Source organism: Gymnoscopelus braueri, assembly GCF_963280865.1.
Source record: "Gymnoscopelus braueri genome assembly, chromosome: 6".
Lineage (NCBI taxonomy): Eukaryota > Metazoa > Chordata > Actinopteri > Myctophiformes > Myctophidae > Gymnoscopelus > Gymnoscopelus braueri.
The window spans coordinates 35,521,965-35,539,882 of NC_137607.1; the positions used below are offsets into that span (position 1 = coordinate 35,521,965).

The 17,918-nt window shown below is 42.3% G+C and overlaps 1 protein-coding gene across 1 annotated transcript; it reads right to left on the minus strand.

Moving 5' to 3' along the window:
- Positions 1–3,716: 3,716 nt before the first annotated feature.
- Positions 3,717–5,138, minus strand: LOC308086904 (mannosyl-oligosaccharide 1,2-alpha-mannosidase IB-like; the record flags this gene model as incomplete). Its single annotated transcript, XM_080430547.1, has 1 exon — positions 3,717–5,138. Exon 1 carries the CDS (start codon positions 5,109–5,111, stop codon positions 3,717–3,719), a length of 1,395 nt encoding a protein of 464 aa, XP_080286673.1. The 5' UTR covers positions 5,112–5,138.
- Positions 5,139–17,918: the final 12,780 nt, after the last annotated feature.

Here is a 17,918-nt window from a genome sequence, read left to right on the forward strand (position 1 = left end):
TACTTACAGATTTCAATACTTGTATTTCTACTCCACATCTCAAGAAAATATTGTACTTTTTTTTATTACAAAACATACATTAACCACCCTTTAATTGGCTATTTGAAAATAGCCGATCTACAAGCTCTCAATGCGTTGTAGCTTGTAGAGCTGCTATTTTCAAATGTTTTTTTTTATACACCTCCTGAAATGGGACATTCTGCATAATGAGTAGCCTACTTTCACTTTTGGTGCTTTAAGTAGGCTATATTTTGAAGCCAATACTTTTGTACTTTTTGTCAAGTACATTTTCAATAACGGACTCTTACTTGTAAGAGTATTTCTACATTGTGGTATTGATACCACAATGTAGGGGGGGGGGGGTAACCCGAAGAGTAGGCCCCTGAGAAGTCTGGGCACATAAGCACCTCTGTTAAATTGGTATACCCCCAAAAAATATTAAATGTATGCTTTGGTAAATGGTCTGAAATAAGGTAAAGTAGGCTATACATGATTTGAACATGCTTGAACTTTTGACACAATTGCTACAAATTGCTACTACACATGTGCCAGTCATGGCATAAACAATAAGTAAATGTAGGCCTGATAATGTACTGTCTGAGCATGTCCATATTTGGAATCCAAGCACACAAACAAACACCTGATGAATGAAGCCTTACACATTATTGTTGATTAAATACAAATTACGGGAGAGCAGTATATCGTGTGCGGACTGCGGACATCCCTTCTTCTTCACTTGATTATGTTTTGGGTCCAGCACTGCGTGCAAATAACTGTGGTGATGTGCAGGCATATCCTACCAAATTTACTGTTGCTCTATCTACATATTGGAGCTAAAATAATTAAATGTCACAATAACCATACATATGGCTTTGACAGGCAAAGCCATATAGCAGCAATTCAAAACCTGTGGACAGAGGCCCACTTGTGGGTTGTGAGGATATTGCATGTGGGCCCAATATAATTGGCAAATACTAAGATTGTATTGATAATATAACATTAATATTTAAAGAAAATAATGTAAAAATAAATAATGGTATTTTTCTTTAGAAATAAAATAGAGGTTTCACTGTGTCTTTGACTGTTGTTCCATTGATCCAGGTAGAGTAGAAGAGCTGTTACTTTGCTGCTGCTGCATTCTGTCTACTAACCCATAGTTACTGTGCTACCTTGGTTCGTGCATGAGCACATGGACTCACTCAGAAATCCGAAATAGCACCTTCCTAGCGCTCTTATTTGTAAGTATGTGGACTCATCTCTCTCTCTTGGTACATGCATTTGAGTAGCTCTAAAGATGATATAGTAGACATCTACCAGAGGGAGTTTCTGGGCCTGAGGGAGCATCTCCAGTCAGCTGACCAGAAGAGGCTAAAGCACTCCAAGGAGCTATACGAGATGAAGGGGGCCATTACAGAGCTGCAGGCCCACAGTAGGAATAGTGGTCAGTTACAGTTTTGACTATTATGTAAACTTGACACCAGTCACAACTGGGTGCATGCACATGGGGAGCAAGAGAAAAAAGAAAATCAAAACGAAAAAGGTATCCTGTGGTGATAGTTCTTTACTGTCAAAGTTCTTTGAACAGCTCATAAGTGTTGGTCTCCATAGCCATTTCCAGAGCAGAGCACAGGTTCTGGAGAAGTACTTTTGCTTCTTCAACTTCAGAGGGCAGCGCTATGCCCACAGAAAGCAGCACTTAGGGCAAACCTGTGTAATTAGTGTGGTTGCCTGAATGGGCAACCAGACTATAGTACTCTACCGACTTTCTAGATAAACTTTTTTCTTACTCGCTACTCCTCCCACAGTTTATTTTTCCCAATTTCGTGGGACCAGACTATAGTACTCTACCGACTTTCTAGATAAACTTTTTTCTTACTCGCTACTCCTCCCACAGTTTATTTTTCCCAATTTCGTGCCATATGTCATAATGACCGGCTTCATCGGGAATACACTGCTTGTACTTTGCTAAGAGATTGGTTGCATAGTTTTATTGATATTGATTTATTAGTGCATTAAATTTCCCCATCCACTTTAATGGAAAAGGGAAAAAACTCAAATTCAAGTATTTTTTTCTCAGAAACCGTAAGAGCTAGAGTTACCAGATTTGGAGGGGAGGTTCATAGTTTATTGCCAAATTATTGAAAGAAATATTACACCATTCGGCCTTATGGTGGCGCTATAACAGCCCACTTTACCTTTTGGCCTATACCTCTTGAACCGTAGGTCGTAAAATAAAAATCTTTTTTTCCCTAGATTCCTTGGGTCATTACGCAACTCCCCATATAGGCCACGCCCATTTGCGTCTGGATAGATTTTTTTGATATTGATTTATAAGTGCATTAAATTTCCCCATCCACTTTAATGGGAATTGCAAAAACTCCCATTCAAGTATTTTTTTCTCGGAAACCGTAAGGGCTACAGTTACAAGACTTGGAGGGGAGGTTAATAGTTTATTGCAAAATTATTAAAAAAAGAATCACACCAGTCGGCCACATGGTGGCGCTATAACAGCCCACTTTACGTTTTGGCCTATAACTCTTGAACCGTAGGTCGTAGAATAAAACATATTTTCCCCTGGATTTCTTGGGTCATGACGCAGCTCCCCATATAGGCCACGCCCATTTCCGTCTGGATAGATTTTCTGCCATTTTGAATTTTCTTCAAAACACACTTTTAGCTCCTCCTCCTACAGATTTTGTCCAAATCTCACAAAAGTCGGTACACATGATCTATGGACCCATGCGATAAACATATCCAAGTCAAATTTTGATAGTCATTACCGTTCGTCCGTAAATGGCTTCCAAAGTTAGCGGAAGGGGCCCGTTTTACAAAAAAGGCCACAAATCACGAACAAAACGTCCAATCAATCCCAAATTTGAATCAAATGTCGAGGGTGCTTTACTCAACGAATCCCCAAAAGTATTTCCACTTTGATCGATAGGAGGGGACACAAATGCGCAAAATGTAACCGTTTGATGCAAAAACATGATTTTTGGGGGGATCTGTTCTCTCAAAAAGAAAAGCAAGTGATCTCAGGAGTGACATGACGATGTCATTGGCCCGCTACATTTTTGGGAGGGGCCTGTTTCTTTAGTGGGAGGGGCCTATTTCCTCAAATCAAAACGGCACGTGTCACGAACGCGGGATCCGATCGGCACCGAATTCAAATCGCACGTCGCGCGGCCTCCGCCGGTATTCCTCCTGGCGTATTCCTCGAGTCCTGGCGGCAGCGACCTGCGACCGGCGTCGGCGCAACCACACTTTGCAATTGCCCAGAATTGCGACGCGTCTAGTTACAGTTGTAGTCCAGTTTGGGGATAAGGTCAACATTCAAGATGCTTAAGAGCTGTTGGGAGAATGCAACAGGAACTTGTGCCTATAGAGGGAAAATAATATATTCTGCAAATAACCGCCATCAGATTGAAAATTGCCTAGCCTTAATAATCCTCTCATGAGGACTGATAATGGTGCATCCTCAAAAAAAAAATATTGCTGGAAGGTTCATATTAACAGGACCATACAAAGCATATTTGAAAACAAAAAGATAATCTAAGTAAGGAACAACTGTGTACTTGAATCTACCCACATCTTCCCACAACACCATTCCAACACCACTCCTTCCTCCTAACACCAGGGGATGTGCCATCCCCTGGTGTTAGGAGGAAGCAGGAGTTCCCCTCCATCTCTTTCTCTGCCTGTCTGTGTGTGCCAGTTAATCAGTCTATCTCTAGCGGATGGCTGCCAAGCAGGGTGTGGCCCTTGTGGAGGACAGGCAAAGGATGAGCCTCTGTGTTGAACACCCAGTTCTCCAACGGCAACAGGTCATCACTGGAGAACAACAGGTACAGATACTTGAGTGTCTCGGCCAGAAAGAAGCTCTGCTGCACATCGTCGTGGGAAGGATTGGACGAGTAGACGTCTCTCAGCCCAGAGAAACCTCCACTCACCCTGCAGTGCTTTTCTATAGCCTGTGCAGCCTCCCAGCCCCACTGGCGGTACTTGGGGTCATGGGTTAACCTCCACATGTAAAAGTATGTCTCGACGACCTCTGGACGCAGGATGTATTGTCTCACCAAACCGCTGTCAGCGGGCCGTGTGGCCCATAGGTCAGGAGCAAAGGTCTCTGGACCCAGCTTTAACGCTGTCCTGTCATAGGACTCATGGCAGGTGTGTGCAATCTCGGCTCCCAGCTGGAGGTAGTGTTCTTCCTTGTTATTTGGCGAACCTTTGGCTCCCATGGCAAACATCCCCCCAGCAAAACAAGTCAGGTGGCCCATTTTCCTCATCAGGTGACCGTATGATAACTCCCCGATGAAGGTCAGACCACCAGTGGACTTACGGATCAGATGACGCTCTATAGCCTCAATGGCGTCATCATACATCTTGCGTGCCTCTCTGTCGGTCTTGTTGGACATGAGCCACGACTTCAGCAGGTACTCATAGAAGCTGTCTCCAAGACCTCCCACTGAGGTATGGTGTAGACCCCAATGGCCTGTGTTAGGATTCAGAAAGTTGTAATATAGTCCGTTGGGGCGGTCCATTTTGGCTAGCAGCTTACGGATGTGCATTACCTTCTCCGAGTAGATAGGGTTTCCAGTTATGTATGTGAGTTGAACAAACTCGATGTGGAGGGTCCCGATTTCAGACAAAACACTTTCTGTGCCATGGCTGGCCCAAGGCCATCCATGACTTTCACCACTTTTGAGGTTGACCACGGCAAGGGGAATGCCTGTCGGCGTGCTGAAGGCAGGAAGCAACTTATCAGCCAACTGCACCGCCTTCAGTTTGAATATCTCTTGTCCACTAAGGTAGTAGGCAGACAGCAGTCCTCCTATTAAACGGATGTTGGCCTCAAAGAGAGAGACATCAGAATTCACGTCAAAGTCCAGGTTCTGTTCAATCCACTGCTGTCCATTCCTGAACTCCTCATGAAGGCCCATGATGTAGAGGGTGTCTAAAGAATCCACTATGGTCACGCCCAGTTGGGAATGACCAAACATACGGTCATTATTGCCTTTCTTTGCCAGGGGCCTCAGTTCATTTTGACCCCAGGCATACTGTCTGTAGTTGTCCCATGCATACTTCATCATCTCTCTGATCTTGTCCTGCATGTCCTTCACATTGAGTTCCGGTGGCTCTCCGTCTCTGATACTGTCCTGTTTGTCCTTCAGATTGTGTTCCGGTTCATCTCCGTCTCTGATCTTGTCCAATTTGTCCTTCACATTGTGTTCCGGTTCATCTCTGTCTCTGATCTCATCTTGCTTGTCCTTCACATTGGGTTCGACCGGCTCTCTGTCTTTCATCTTATCCTGACTCTGTTTGTCCTTCACATTGTGTTCCGGTTCATCTCCGTCTCTGATCTCATCTTGCTTGTCCTTCACATTGGGTTCGACCGGCTCCCTGTCTTTCATCTTATCCTGACTCTGTTTGTCCTTCACATTGTGTTCCAGGGGCTCTCCCTGGTAGGGGTCTGTGATCCCTACTACCTTCTTGGGCAGGAATGAGAAGACTGCAAAGCACAGGGTCAAGGCAATGAGGATGAGGAAGATTAACCTCTTGGGGAGCCTCCGTGTGACCCTGCGATGGAGGAAGGACGAGGCACGCGAAGAAAACGTGGGGATCCTGCGGTCATAGAGCGGCAGCAGGTAAGTCTTCGTCATGGTCTCTCCGTAGAGTTGATCACTTAGAAATAGGGTCAGGCAAAATAAGTGATGTCTGGGTGCAAACTCAGGCAACAGAATAAGTACCCAGTCTATCCACGGAGGCATGACATACCTTAGTTTACACCTCTCAGCCAATCATATGTGAGGTCGGAACAAAATAACCATATATGGCTTGGCCACATGATTGCCTCAAGCTAGTCCAATGCAATTTGACTGCTTAAAGACGCCATTAAATGGCTTTTTGCTCACTTTTTTTGCTAAGCTTTCCTCTGAAAAGGAGGCGTGTTGTGCCTCAACCAAGACAGTCTCAGCCAACGGTCCCATCCCCTCGGGCTATGAGATCGAGGACTCAATACACACATCTCAGAGCGCACCTGTTTTGTGTCTCATTATGCAGCGTGAGGCAGAGAGAGAGGCCAGTGCTGAGGCATGTTTATGTTATTGCATTGACTATTTCTCACATCAAATGTTTTCAGAAGCGGAATGTATTTGGCAATACAGATTTGCTTGCCAGGAAGAGTCCAGGCCCTTTTCTCAGACCAGGTGAGTGGTAAATTAATGAAAATGGCTATGCCAACTCTAAACAGACCCAAAGACACGATGCCAGCACTATTTGACCCCACTGATTCCGAAAACAGAAATGAAAGGAGGCGGACTGTTTTTGGCAATACAGATTTGCTTGCCAGGAAGTGTCCGCCCCCCTTTTCTCAGACCAGGTTAGTGGTAAATTAATGAAAATGGCAATGCCAACTACAAACAGCCCCAAAGACACGAAGGCAGCACTATTTGACCCCATTGATTCCGAAAACAGAAATTAAAGGAGGCGGACATGTATTCGGCAATACAGATTTGCTTGTGTCCACCCACCTCATAACCTTATTTGATCCGCCCCTTATAGGATCCGCCCCCTTGCTCGCTCCCAAGGCTGAGCGGACATTTCTTGGCAGTGGACAGATTTTGGCATAACACCAGCTAGTTGTTTAGATCTCATTTGCCGGCTGGCTACTACCTAGTTGTTTAGATCCCATATTCTGAGAGGACATGAGAAGCCCTCATTGGATGGCATTTTACCAAGGCCAGCCAATGAGGAGAAAGTGACGAGAAAGTGACGAGAAGTTACGACTAGTTGCAGCGTTTCTTTATTGACAGCTTTGCAAGCTGTGAATATCCCTCCAGTCATACTTCCTCCAGTTCCATCTCTCACTTCATGTTCCAACTCCCCGCAGTCAGATATCACTCCCCTTCACTGTTGTGCACAGTTCCGCCAGATGATGGCGCCAGATATTCTGTTTTCAACGGGCTCTCAGTGAAAATATAGATTTGAGCCTCAGAAATGTCACTGTTGATTGATAGCGGACTTTCATATCAGCCTAATTTATGCTCCGGCTTAATGAATGAGGATGTTCCCTGTCTGTGTTTTATCATCAATTATTTTGCTGGTAGGCTTATACTTCCAAAACGTAAATGAAGTCCACGATCATAACACCAGAGGCAGCTCCATTGATCATGTTCAACCCAGATTTGGCACAAACAAGGGAATGAACTCTTTCTCATGCTATACAACAAAAATACCAAAAAAAAACTACTCACTTTCAAAACTGCCCTAAAGAATCACCTTCAGGAGGCTGCAATTCCAAACTGGCCCCTGTCAAAGTCCTAACCTACCCCCCTCCCCTCCCCTTCCCCTCCTCCTAAAACTGTCTATTGTACATATTTCTTGTTTTTCATACCAGTAACCTGTAAGCTGATTGTATGACGTTCTGCATAGTAGTGTATGTTTTTATGTCTTAAATGTCATCATGATTTGAGTACACAGGGATCTCATTTTAAATAAGCCAAGTGCTTTTATGAGCGATCCAGTTTAGAGGACCTTGTATTGTGATTTGTACTTCCATGTACTGTTACCATGACTTTCTAAATAAAGTATTCAATCAATCAATCCAAAAGCTATTGGTCAAAGTTTGACCAATATTAACAGCAAACCTTTGACTAATACCAGCAAAATAATTGAGGGTGTGCACACACAGCCTGTGAGGGCGGGCTGAATATACAAACAACAACAACAACAAAGGGGTAGAGCCATCAACTGAATCAACTTCAAATTTATTGTCACATCACAGGTTTACAGGTGTAAAGAAGTGGGTGAAATTATTTTACAAGCTCCCATCATCAGGAAAAAGAATTAAGAGATAGAAAGAAATGGAAAACAGATCAGATATTCAAATAGTATTGATATGATTAGAGTGAAATAAATACAAGTGGCCTAATAGGTATTCCAGATATAACTGATATGAGTAAAGTAAGATATTAATATACAAACATGGTGCACGGTTAGAAGAAATGTCAATAGTATGAGGCAGTTAAAATACCAGCATTATGTACTAACAGATATGAGGTCAAAATTGCAGCAGATACTGCATAAGGTGCAGCCAGGCCAAGCCATCCAATACCCCAAGTACATTTAAGTAGCATTTTATCAACTTATTTATGTAAGTTGAGGCACGTCTTGGTAGAAGCTTTCATGTAGAGACAGCATACAGTGAATTACAGATTTTTTTTTTCTAGCTGTCACTAGCAGCAGTTACGTACAGTAACAGTTAGAGCAGGGTATGACGTCAACTCGAAATGAAATAGCACACTAACAGAAATATTTCAAAACAGGCTGAATGAGTTTCAGAGAATTATTTCTGAGAATCTTTGATCACAAAACAGCAGATGTCACAATACTAAATGAACCACGGATGTGTACTCTTCATCCCAGCCCCAAATTGCCTCCGTGTAAATGATTCAAAATTAACACCATCGCTCAATTCACAATATATATAATAATAATAATAATATAATAATTTAAGTCTGAGAATGTAAAAATTGATCAAAATGGGTCCATTTTAACACTCAGTTAAATGAACACTGGGGATTTGATTGTGCAGTAGTAGTTATTCCATGCTAAACTTCCCATAATCCCTGTTATTAAAGGCTGTGATCTTCATCATATAAGACCTTTATTGATCCTGTGAGGACAATTCAGCCCCCAAAAAGCAGCACAACCTGTTACACGGCAAGAAAAGAACTGTAGTTACAGCAGGGTAAAAGACAGCGTAAAAGACATCACACTCAAAAGAAACACGATCAATAATGAACAAAATATACACCCTCAACAGTGCTTGCATAATGCAGGACAAAATAAATAATATGAGTATACACAGTAACCATGACTGATAGTGTCCTTACTGTAATGAACGTTTGTTACAGTATCTTCAGAGCTAATTAGTCTACTGAATGAACAGAGTGACCATTGTGTGCCTTGGTATACATCCTCATACCTCCCAGCACTAAAGACAGTCTAAGTCTATTATGTGTCCCCTTGAGAATGATGATTCTTTCCTTTCCCCTCCTACTAAACCTCCCCACAATCTCCATGTGGATAGGGTGTGAGGGCTTGTCCATAATAGCATCCAGCTTCCTAGCTATATGCACCTTCGCCACCTCCTCCACCCCGTCCAGGGTAGCCCAAAGGAGGGAGCCAGCTTTGTGACTCCCCCAGCAGGCAATTGCAAAGAAGAGGGCACTTACAGACTGATAGAACATCTGCAGCATCCTGTTACACACCTCGAAGGACCTCAGCCTACTCAGAAAGAACAATCTACTCCGGCCCTTGCCATAGTGGCCATCGGAGTTGTCAGTCCAGTCCAATTGCTTGTTTCAGGTGGACTCCTAGGAACTTAGTTATGCACGATCTCCACTACCTCTCCGTGAATGACGCTAGGGACCGGTGGAACCCTCTTGCTGTACCGTAGTCCACAACCTTTTGTGGTCGGTCTTACCGGCGCTGAGCCGGAGGCAGTTCACATCGCTACACCTCACGAAGTGAGGTCCTGTCACCCGTGTTGTCACCTGTGATGCAGCTGATGTGTCATCAGAGAATTTCTGGAGGTGACAGGTCTGAGTTGTAGCGGAAGTTCGGTGAACAGTAAGGGTGACAGCAGTGCCCTGGGGAGCGCCTGTGTTGCACTAACACATCAGACTGACATCCCTGCAATCTCACATACTGCAGTCTACCTGTAAGATAGTCTGTGATTCATGCCACCATACTGTGGTCTGCCTGCATCACTGCAAGCTTCTCCACTATAGCAGGTGTGTCTGGATGGTGTTGAAGGCACTGAAGAAGCCAAACAACATGATTTTGACAGTGTTGTCCTTGGTGTCGAGATTTATTTCATTTGATTGGGGGATAAACCCCTTGAGATGCATCATCTCGTTTTCGAGCGGGTCCTCAGGCACAACACACAAACAATGACAAGAAACAATCACACAGCAATCAACAGTGAAATCTACAAAACACACATGAGGGCTCTCACACCATCCCATCTACATCTGTTACGCATCACAAACATCTAAAAAGTCAAAGTAAAATACTCAAATATATCAAAATAAGCTATCAAAAAAGTCTGAAGGTGCTTTAAATTTAAACAAACGTCTCCCAATTTCTTTCTGAATTCCAGGTACATTAAAAAAAGGTTGAGTACGTCTTAGTGGATACAGGTTACAGGATACTGTACATTGATCTGAACAGAACTAAAAGCTGTTTTAAATATAAAGGATAATTCAAATAAATACATTTAAAGACAAAAAGCAACCAATTAAAATGTCTCATGAGTTGATAACCAATTGAGCATATCATACACAAAGCAGTGATGTGTACGGTAAGGACACCTGAGTACAAATTACAAAAATGATTGTAGACTACATTTAATGAATGAAGATGTTTCTCGAGAGGTGTTCTGATATATGATGTCACCATAATCAAGGATAGGAAGAAGCTTCTGAACAACGTGTTTTCTTATTTGAAAAGTAAAACAATTGATTGATCTATACATTAATCTGAGACTATTATTTGCTTAACTCCCAACAGAATCAATATGAGGCTTAAAAGAAAATTCAAAATCTAACCAAAGACCTAAATGTTTGAATGTCTGTACTGTTTTAAGTGGAAACCCATCTGTAAAATAAATAGCTAATTCATAGGATGTACAGTACAATTAAGATGGGTGTAAGCCCTGTTCAGCAGGTAGATGATTGCGTCCCGAAACCCCATGTCCACCTGGTACACGAACTTGAAGGGGTCAAGGTGGTCACTCACTAGAGGTGAGGTGCTAAAGGTGCTACAGTACCAGCCCTCATGACCGTGATGTTGACAAGCACCACCCCAGCCACTAGTGATGAGCGGGCCGACCCGTAACCCGCGGGACCCGTGGGTCAACCCGCGGCGCGGGTGGTCGAGTCAGGATTTCAGAGGCAATTATGCGGGCTGCGGGTGAGCGGTTCAGCCGCTCTCACACGTGGCGGGGCGGGGCGGGGCGGGTCATGAAAAAACCCGACCCGCACATCACTACCAGCCACAAACTGTTCAAACCGCTACAACGACCACGGCCAGGCAATGTCTTTCGTTTTTTTCTCACACCTTAACTAACGTCCATAGCATATCATGTACAGTATATCTGTTGCTCTGCTCACGCACCTTTAGGTATTTCATCAGGAACCATGTCTTACCTCAGGTATCCTCATTTTTATGGAAATAACAAAAACGAATTTCACCCACTGTTATACACCTGTAAACCTGTGATGTGACAACAAAATTCTGATTCTGAAGCGACTGGCCTGGGCAGAGAGACGACCTTTCTTGGGTACCGGGACAACGCAGGACGTCTTGCACAGCTGGGGCACCTTCCTCAGTCTCAGGGAGAGTTTGAAGAGGTCCCTGGACGGTACAGCAAGTTGCTCAGCACACACCCTCAGCACCAAGCAGTTGATGTTGTCTGGTCCCGCTGCCTTCCTGGTGTTGTTATGGGTGAGCCGCTCACTTGGTCGGTGGTGAGGAGCAGGGAAGGAGGAGCTGGTGAGTTTTGTTTTTAAATGTGCTTTTATTAATCAAATTGACTTGACCTGACCGCTGGTCCCGTTGTCGCCTGGCACAGCAATCCTGGGGCATTTGCTGGTCCAGCTGATGACCAACTCAGCCGCTGAGAGGCCGCCCCCGGTCCCGTTGTCGTTCGGCACAGCCGCTGCAGGTTGAGCGCCGCCTGGGCCCCCTTTCCTTCAAACCGATTGAAGAATATGTTAATCTCAATGTTCCCCTCCCTGATCCCTGTCACTGCAGTGCTTGCTGAGCTATACCCAGTAGACCCCCCCCTGCCCTGAAATTATGGTATTTTGTACGACAGATAGTGTTGGATATTTGATAGGTGAATGGAAACCTGACTCATGCCTCATGATCCCACAGCACTCATCAGTGAATAGATTGATTGCATTAATATTGAAAATTTAAATGAAAACAAAACTAAAGCATATTGCACCATTTTGCAGAGAGAAAACACACACACACACACACACACACACACACACACACACACACACACACGCACGCACGCACGCACGCACGCACGCACACACACACCACCATTAAGTTTTCCCAAGCTACATTTCAGTCTTCCAATCATGACTCGCCCACTGGTTCTGCTATTTTAGAACTTCCTGTCAACATAGTTATATATTTTGCGAATGTCAAATGTCTATACCCTTTGTGCACAAAGATGTGCTTTCAACAAGGCGATGTGTTGACACAAAAACTATATCTTTGGGCAGCCCGGACTGCAATCAATGTAGCGCAACAGCATTGCTTTGGCAATGTGTGAATGCAACATCAGGAGATGTTAAGCCTAGTTCAGACTAAAGACTCACGATGAAACGTAGCCCCATTACGAACCTCTCCCTCCGCTATACAGCTCCGAGATCAGATGAGGTTCCACTAGAATGGCTACCGGAATCGGTGGAACACCGGCAAACGGTCCGTGGATTACCTTTTTTGCCACATCGTATGCAAAAACTAATGGTAGTCCCCAAATTCTACAAATGTTTGAGGATGTTCCGGAACCCTAACTCTTTAGACCGGAGCGAAACAACCGTTTAAATCGCTTATTTAGTCAGCCTGTGGCCATGTTTTCCCATTGTAGCCGAACCGGGAGCAGTATACTGGCACCTGACTGGCACCTGACGCATTGTGAGCTTGTAGATGTGCTATTTTTTGCTAATTGACGGGGGAAAAAGTCTTTGAATTTCTTATAGATTTATTTTCCTAAAATGTTTTTGAAAATCTTTAGAATTATTACTATTATTTAAAAAAGGCATATTTAACTCACTCAGAAACCAAAATGGGTCCCGACCCATTGTTTTGAAAACACTGCTACTAAAATGAACTTTGTTGAGTCGGGGGGGGGGGGGGGGGGGCCCCTGTGACATGCATGGTGATTGCATCTCTTAATCTACATTGACATTCACGCCGGTGATGAAAGCCTGACAGCCTTTCTATTTGTGATTGGATTCATACATCTTTATGTTGCTATCGGGTTGGCATTTCAACTGCCTCTATGATATGCCTACAGAACCCGTATTTTAATGCATCATCATCAACTTGGTTTTATGTCTACAGTATGTGTTGTGTTTTGTCAGCACTGCCATCCACATGGTTAAACTCAGGAGCTGAAATTAAAAGGTAGTGTAAGTGATATCTTTATGGTTAAAACAAAAAGATTTCTTTGTGAAAAAGTTTGAGTTCTATATATTCTGATAGTAATCATTGTCGTACAGTTTTCGTTTACCTGTCACTCCAGCTCTTCAATACACAGACTTTTTTTTTTCAGGTGGGTCGCCAAATTCATCCAATCAGGACAAAGTAGCCATTTATCACCCTCGAATGGATAGGGTTCCAATTGCACACAATGAGAAAGATATGCACCACACTCTAGAAAATCTTTGATCTCAAAATTACGTTTCGGACCACAGACCTTATCAAGAAAAAACTTTAGATGTTTGTAATAAAAGACTACTATAAGTTCTAGACAGTGTGCAGGATCTTTCTCATTGTGTGCATTTGTCCTATGCACCTGGCTGTCATCAACCTTTTAGCTGTGCATCAGCCTTTTTTCAGTAGTGCAATTTTGTAAATTTTGGAGACCCTTGTTACTGAACAAACACTCTACAACAGTATATGATTACTATCAGAATGACATTAAACACTTTAATGAAAATCACTTTACAGCTCCTTTAATGATGATTACACAGTGACAGCAGGCTATGAGGTGATTAGCAAGGACAGAAAGGTTGCATTTATTGGGGGGGGGGAATTTGTAATTTCTTTTACAAATTTGCCCACAATAGGGATGCCAGGGTTAATGTGGTTTTAAATTGTGATATTATGAAACATATCAGTCTACATTTCCCCAAAGGAAATGTATTTAATTCAGTATGAGAGTCCCCCCAGCCTGGTTATGGCCCGTCCCTGAACACCTCTCTAAAGGGGTTTGGACTGCTCAGACCTTTGTACTTGAATGGAGCTCTAGTAGAAGCACAATAGGCCAATTTACTGACCCCTGGCCTTGTTCTGTAGCCATAAAGAGCCTCGTGTAAGAAGCTCTTACAGACAACACAATGATCTTGGCTTATGAAAACTTCTTTGACTGTGCCCCACTTTCACTAACCTCATGCTAAGGTGATGTCTTCGCTCCCCACTGCCAAATTACACATACGATACTATACGCAGTCGAGCAACGTGAGAGAGAGCTGCTATTAGGTGAGCAATTCCCCTGTGCAGAGCTCTTTGGTTGTTAGTTTAGCCGACCATGTGTGCCATTTTTGTTTTAAAGTAATCATGTCATTTGAAGTGTGCACATGTGAACGTGTGCGCAAGCAGTTTGATCTGTTTACACGTGCCTTCCCCTCTTCCAAACCGTTTGGGCCCTGAAGAGCGTCACATTATGAGTTTTGAGGGCAACCATGTGTACATAGATTCAAGCTGAAGAAAATTTAAGTTAACTTCCAAGATGAGTGATTATAGTAGAAACAGGGCATGGAGTCTAGGGAATAGGATAGTTATTTCAAATAAATATCTGTGTTTGGTCTTGATACAATACTTAACCCATGACATACATACTCATGTACTGTATACACAACGCATGACTTCTTAAATATATATATATTTATATATGTGTATATATGTTTGTTTGTTTTTCTGACGATCTAGGGAGAAGGTACTATGTGTGAGATGATATAAATGAAACTGGTTGTTGTAAGAATTGAAATTGAAATTGATTTGTTATTATTACAAAATAAACGTCGACTCTGGGAGGTATAAAAGATGATGATAACCAATTAGAATCAGATCTGAAATAGAGTAACTGCTGGAATATTGCAAGTAATTAGTGGTGCTGCCCATGGCCTTAGTTGGTGATTAGAGAAAATGTTGGTTGATTAAATTATTTTCTCTTCCAGTGGAAAGTGGATGACTCTGTTTTTCTCCTGTGAGGCTTTACACACTGCAGTGCTCACTGTTGCTAAAAAGACTTTTTCCCAATATCGTTTTAGTGTTTTTTCATAATATATCTTACATTTGGGAACCTCAAAACCAATTTGTGCATTTGCACATTTTAGCCACTTGCTTCATAACCTGTAGCAATCTTTCTCCTCAAAGTACAGAGCATGCTTTGTTTTCTCAACACTGAACTATTGGTCCCCTTGACTGGATTCCTTGTATTCAGTAGGTGCGTAAGGCTTGTGAATGTCACATGACATAAGATTAATGACACTTGTAATCATGTAATATTGGTGAATATTACCAAATTACACCATAATTTGAGGAATATGATTCCAAACGCATGACTCATATGGAGCTACATAAGCAGCATGTCAACAGTTGAAATTCAAAGCAGATTATGTGGTGGAAATAATTGTATTGTGATTTTCTCAATATTCGACTGTTGGTGAATGACTTTTTAACCTATAATATCACCTAATTATACCTCGTTTTATGTAACATGAGTCCGAGCCCATAGATCCTATGTTACATGACCCTGATGGAATAATCTCTATGAGTTAACAAAGCAGAATATAAAGGGAGCATTCTATTAGAAAGATATGCTTTTCTCACATTGTGAGTCCTCATTAGTCAAATGACTCTCATCACCGTTGGTTGGTTGAACTGATCTGTGATGATAAATCAGGCTGGGGCTTTTTCCATTGCATTCACTGGATGCAGGAAGAAGGAAGGTGGGTCCTCTTTGCAGATATTTGCCGGATGTGGGTGTGTGTGAGCTACAAATCGTTGTGTTCTGTGATGAGTCCACTGCTTTGGAAAGACAATTATAATATCAGAGGTTTGATATTTGTCGTGTAAAAAGGAATTGGTGTCTTCAACCATTTTAAGATGCCAGTGGCAGTTGGTACCTGACGCCATGGTCGAAGTAGACAAAAAGAACGAATGGAGAACAATCCCGGATTTGAGATTTAATATATTTACCTTTGGTGGGTAATACTGTACAATGAATGTCTACTTGGGCATTTATGTGTGCAACAGACAGTTTTTAAGTTGCTCGATTCAATATTGACATACCGTATGTGATATTCACACTCCCTCCTACAGTATATAAGCCAATTCAACCTCAAACTCCATGTTAGACTCATTGAAAACACACATCCCTGACCTTCATTTTTTTAATTAGTTACAGTATTTCATAATGTTCATATTTTCTGTGATTTCATGTTGCATCAAGGAGTTATGTAAGTCCATGCATGAAATCCGTGAAGTCCATGCATGAAGGATTTTAAAGCGAAATGATCCATTAATTGATCGTAGGGCTCAATAACTGTGTTAAGCACAAAGGAGGTATCTTAGCTATAGAGAAAACTAAAACATTAAGTTAAAAATATTTTTCATTGTAAAACAGTTTGGGTATCAATTAAATTAAATTAAAACTTGTGAGATTACAATATAATTTACTACTGCTCTTCAAGAATCTTCATTCTTGAAATATATATATAATTTATATATTCCAGGATCACTTTTAATACCAATAGAATGAGTCTGGTTGGAGATTGAAGATGTGGGTTTTTATTAAACCAGCTGATTCATCACATACAGTATGTGTCTCTCAGTCAGGAAATGACAGACACATCTCAAATATTCTAAAAAGATGTATTGTACGTTTAAGTGAAAGGAGTGTATGTTGTGTTTTTGTAAACTAATAATCATCATTTTTGTTATAATGTGAAATTTATATTTTCTGATAGAATAAAAAAAGAAGATATAGATACTCTTCAGCACCATGGACAGTGACGCTGTCACAAAATACACACAATCAGTTGTTAATGAACCCCTGATAATACAGCATGGCATTCCGGCCCATCAGAACATAATACAGTATGTCATTCCGGCCCATCAGAACATAATACAGTATGTCATTCCGGCCCATCAGAACATAATACAGTATGTCATTCCGGCCCATCAGAACATAATACAGTATGGCCTTCCGGCCCATCAGAACATAATACAGTATGTCATTCCGGCCCATCAGAACATAATACAGTATGTAATTCCGGCCCATCAGAACATAATACAGTATGGCCTTCCGGCCCATCAGAACATAATACAGTATGGCATTCCGGCCCATTAGAACATACAAAAATGTTTTTCTTTTATTCCCCTATTCCATTCCCATTATTATTTACAGATTTCTTTTGCATCAATATTCGTTCATTCTCAATCTCCTGGCTGGGAGTGGGGTCGCGAGGGGGTGTAGCACCTGGGGTGGGGTTGCGGCCGCTGGGCTACCCAGCCTGGCAGAGATATGCACTCTGCAGAGCGCACATTTCTAGTTGAAAATAGTTTTAACCATTAACCTATATGCTAAAAGTGTAAGCAGACACTCAATGAATGCCTTGTAGACTTGAGGGTGTCCCGCTTTGCTTTGTGAAAACTAGTGCCCTTTCACAAAACAAAAACTCTCTGTATTGGGCCCTTTTCTAGACACTTTGTCGGAGAAGGGCAGGTTATGGCCAGTTTTGATGCCCAAATACTTTTGCTCTCATTTACTGTGAGTTGATGAAATGAGAAACATTTATGTGCATTCTGTTGTGCCGTTGACTCAAAGATTGCAGTGCTAAGTGACCTCTGACAAAAAGCCTTATTGTAAACAGAAAGATGAGTGTGGGAGGATGAGAATGAGAGGGGAATAGAAAAAATTTAATGGGCGAGAGAGACACAAGACAGAACGAGGGAGAGATTAGGGTGTGGATGATTATGACAAATGGCTGGAGTTTCCATTTATTATTATTACACTCCACTCGCTATTACCCATGGTGCTGCCATTTGAAGTCAGGTCAGGATGAAACCAAGACAACAGAAATTGTGCGGCAGGATATTTTAGT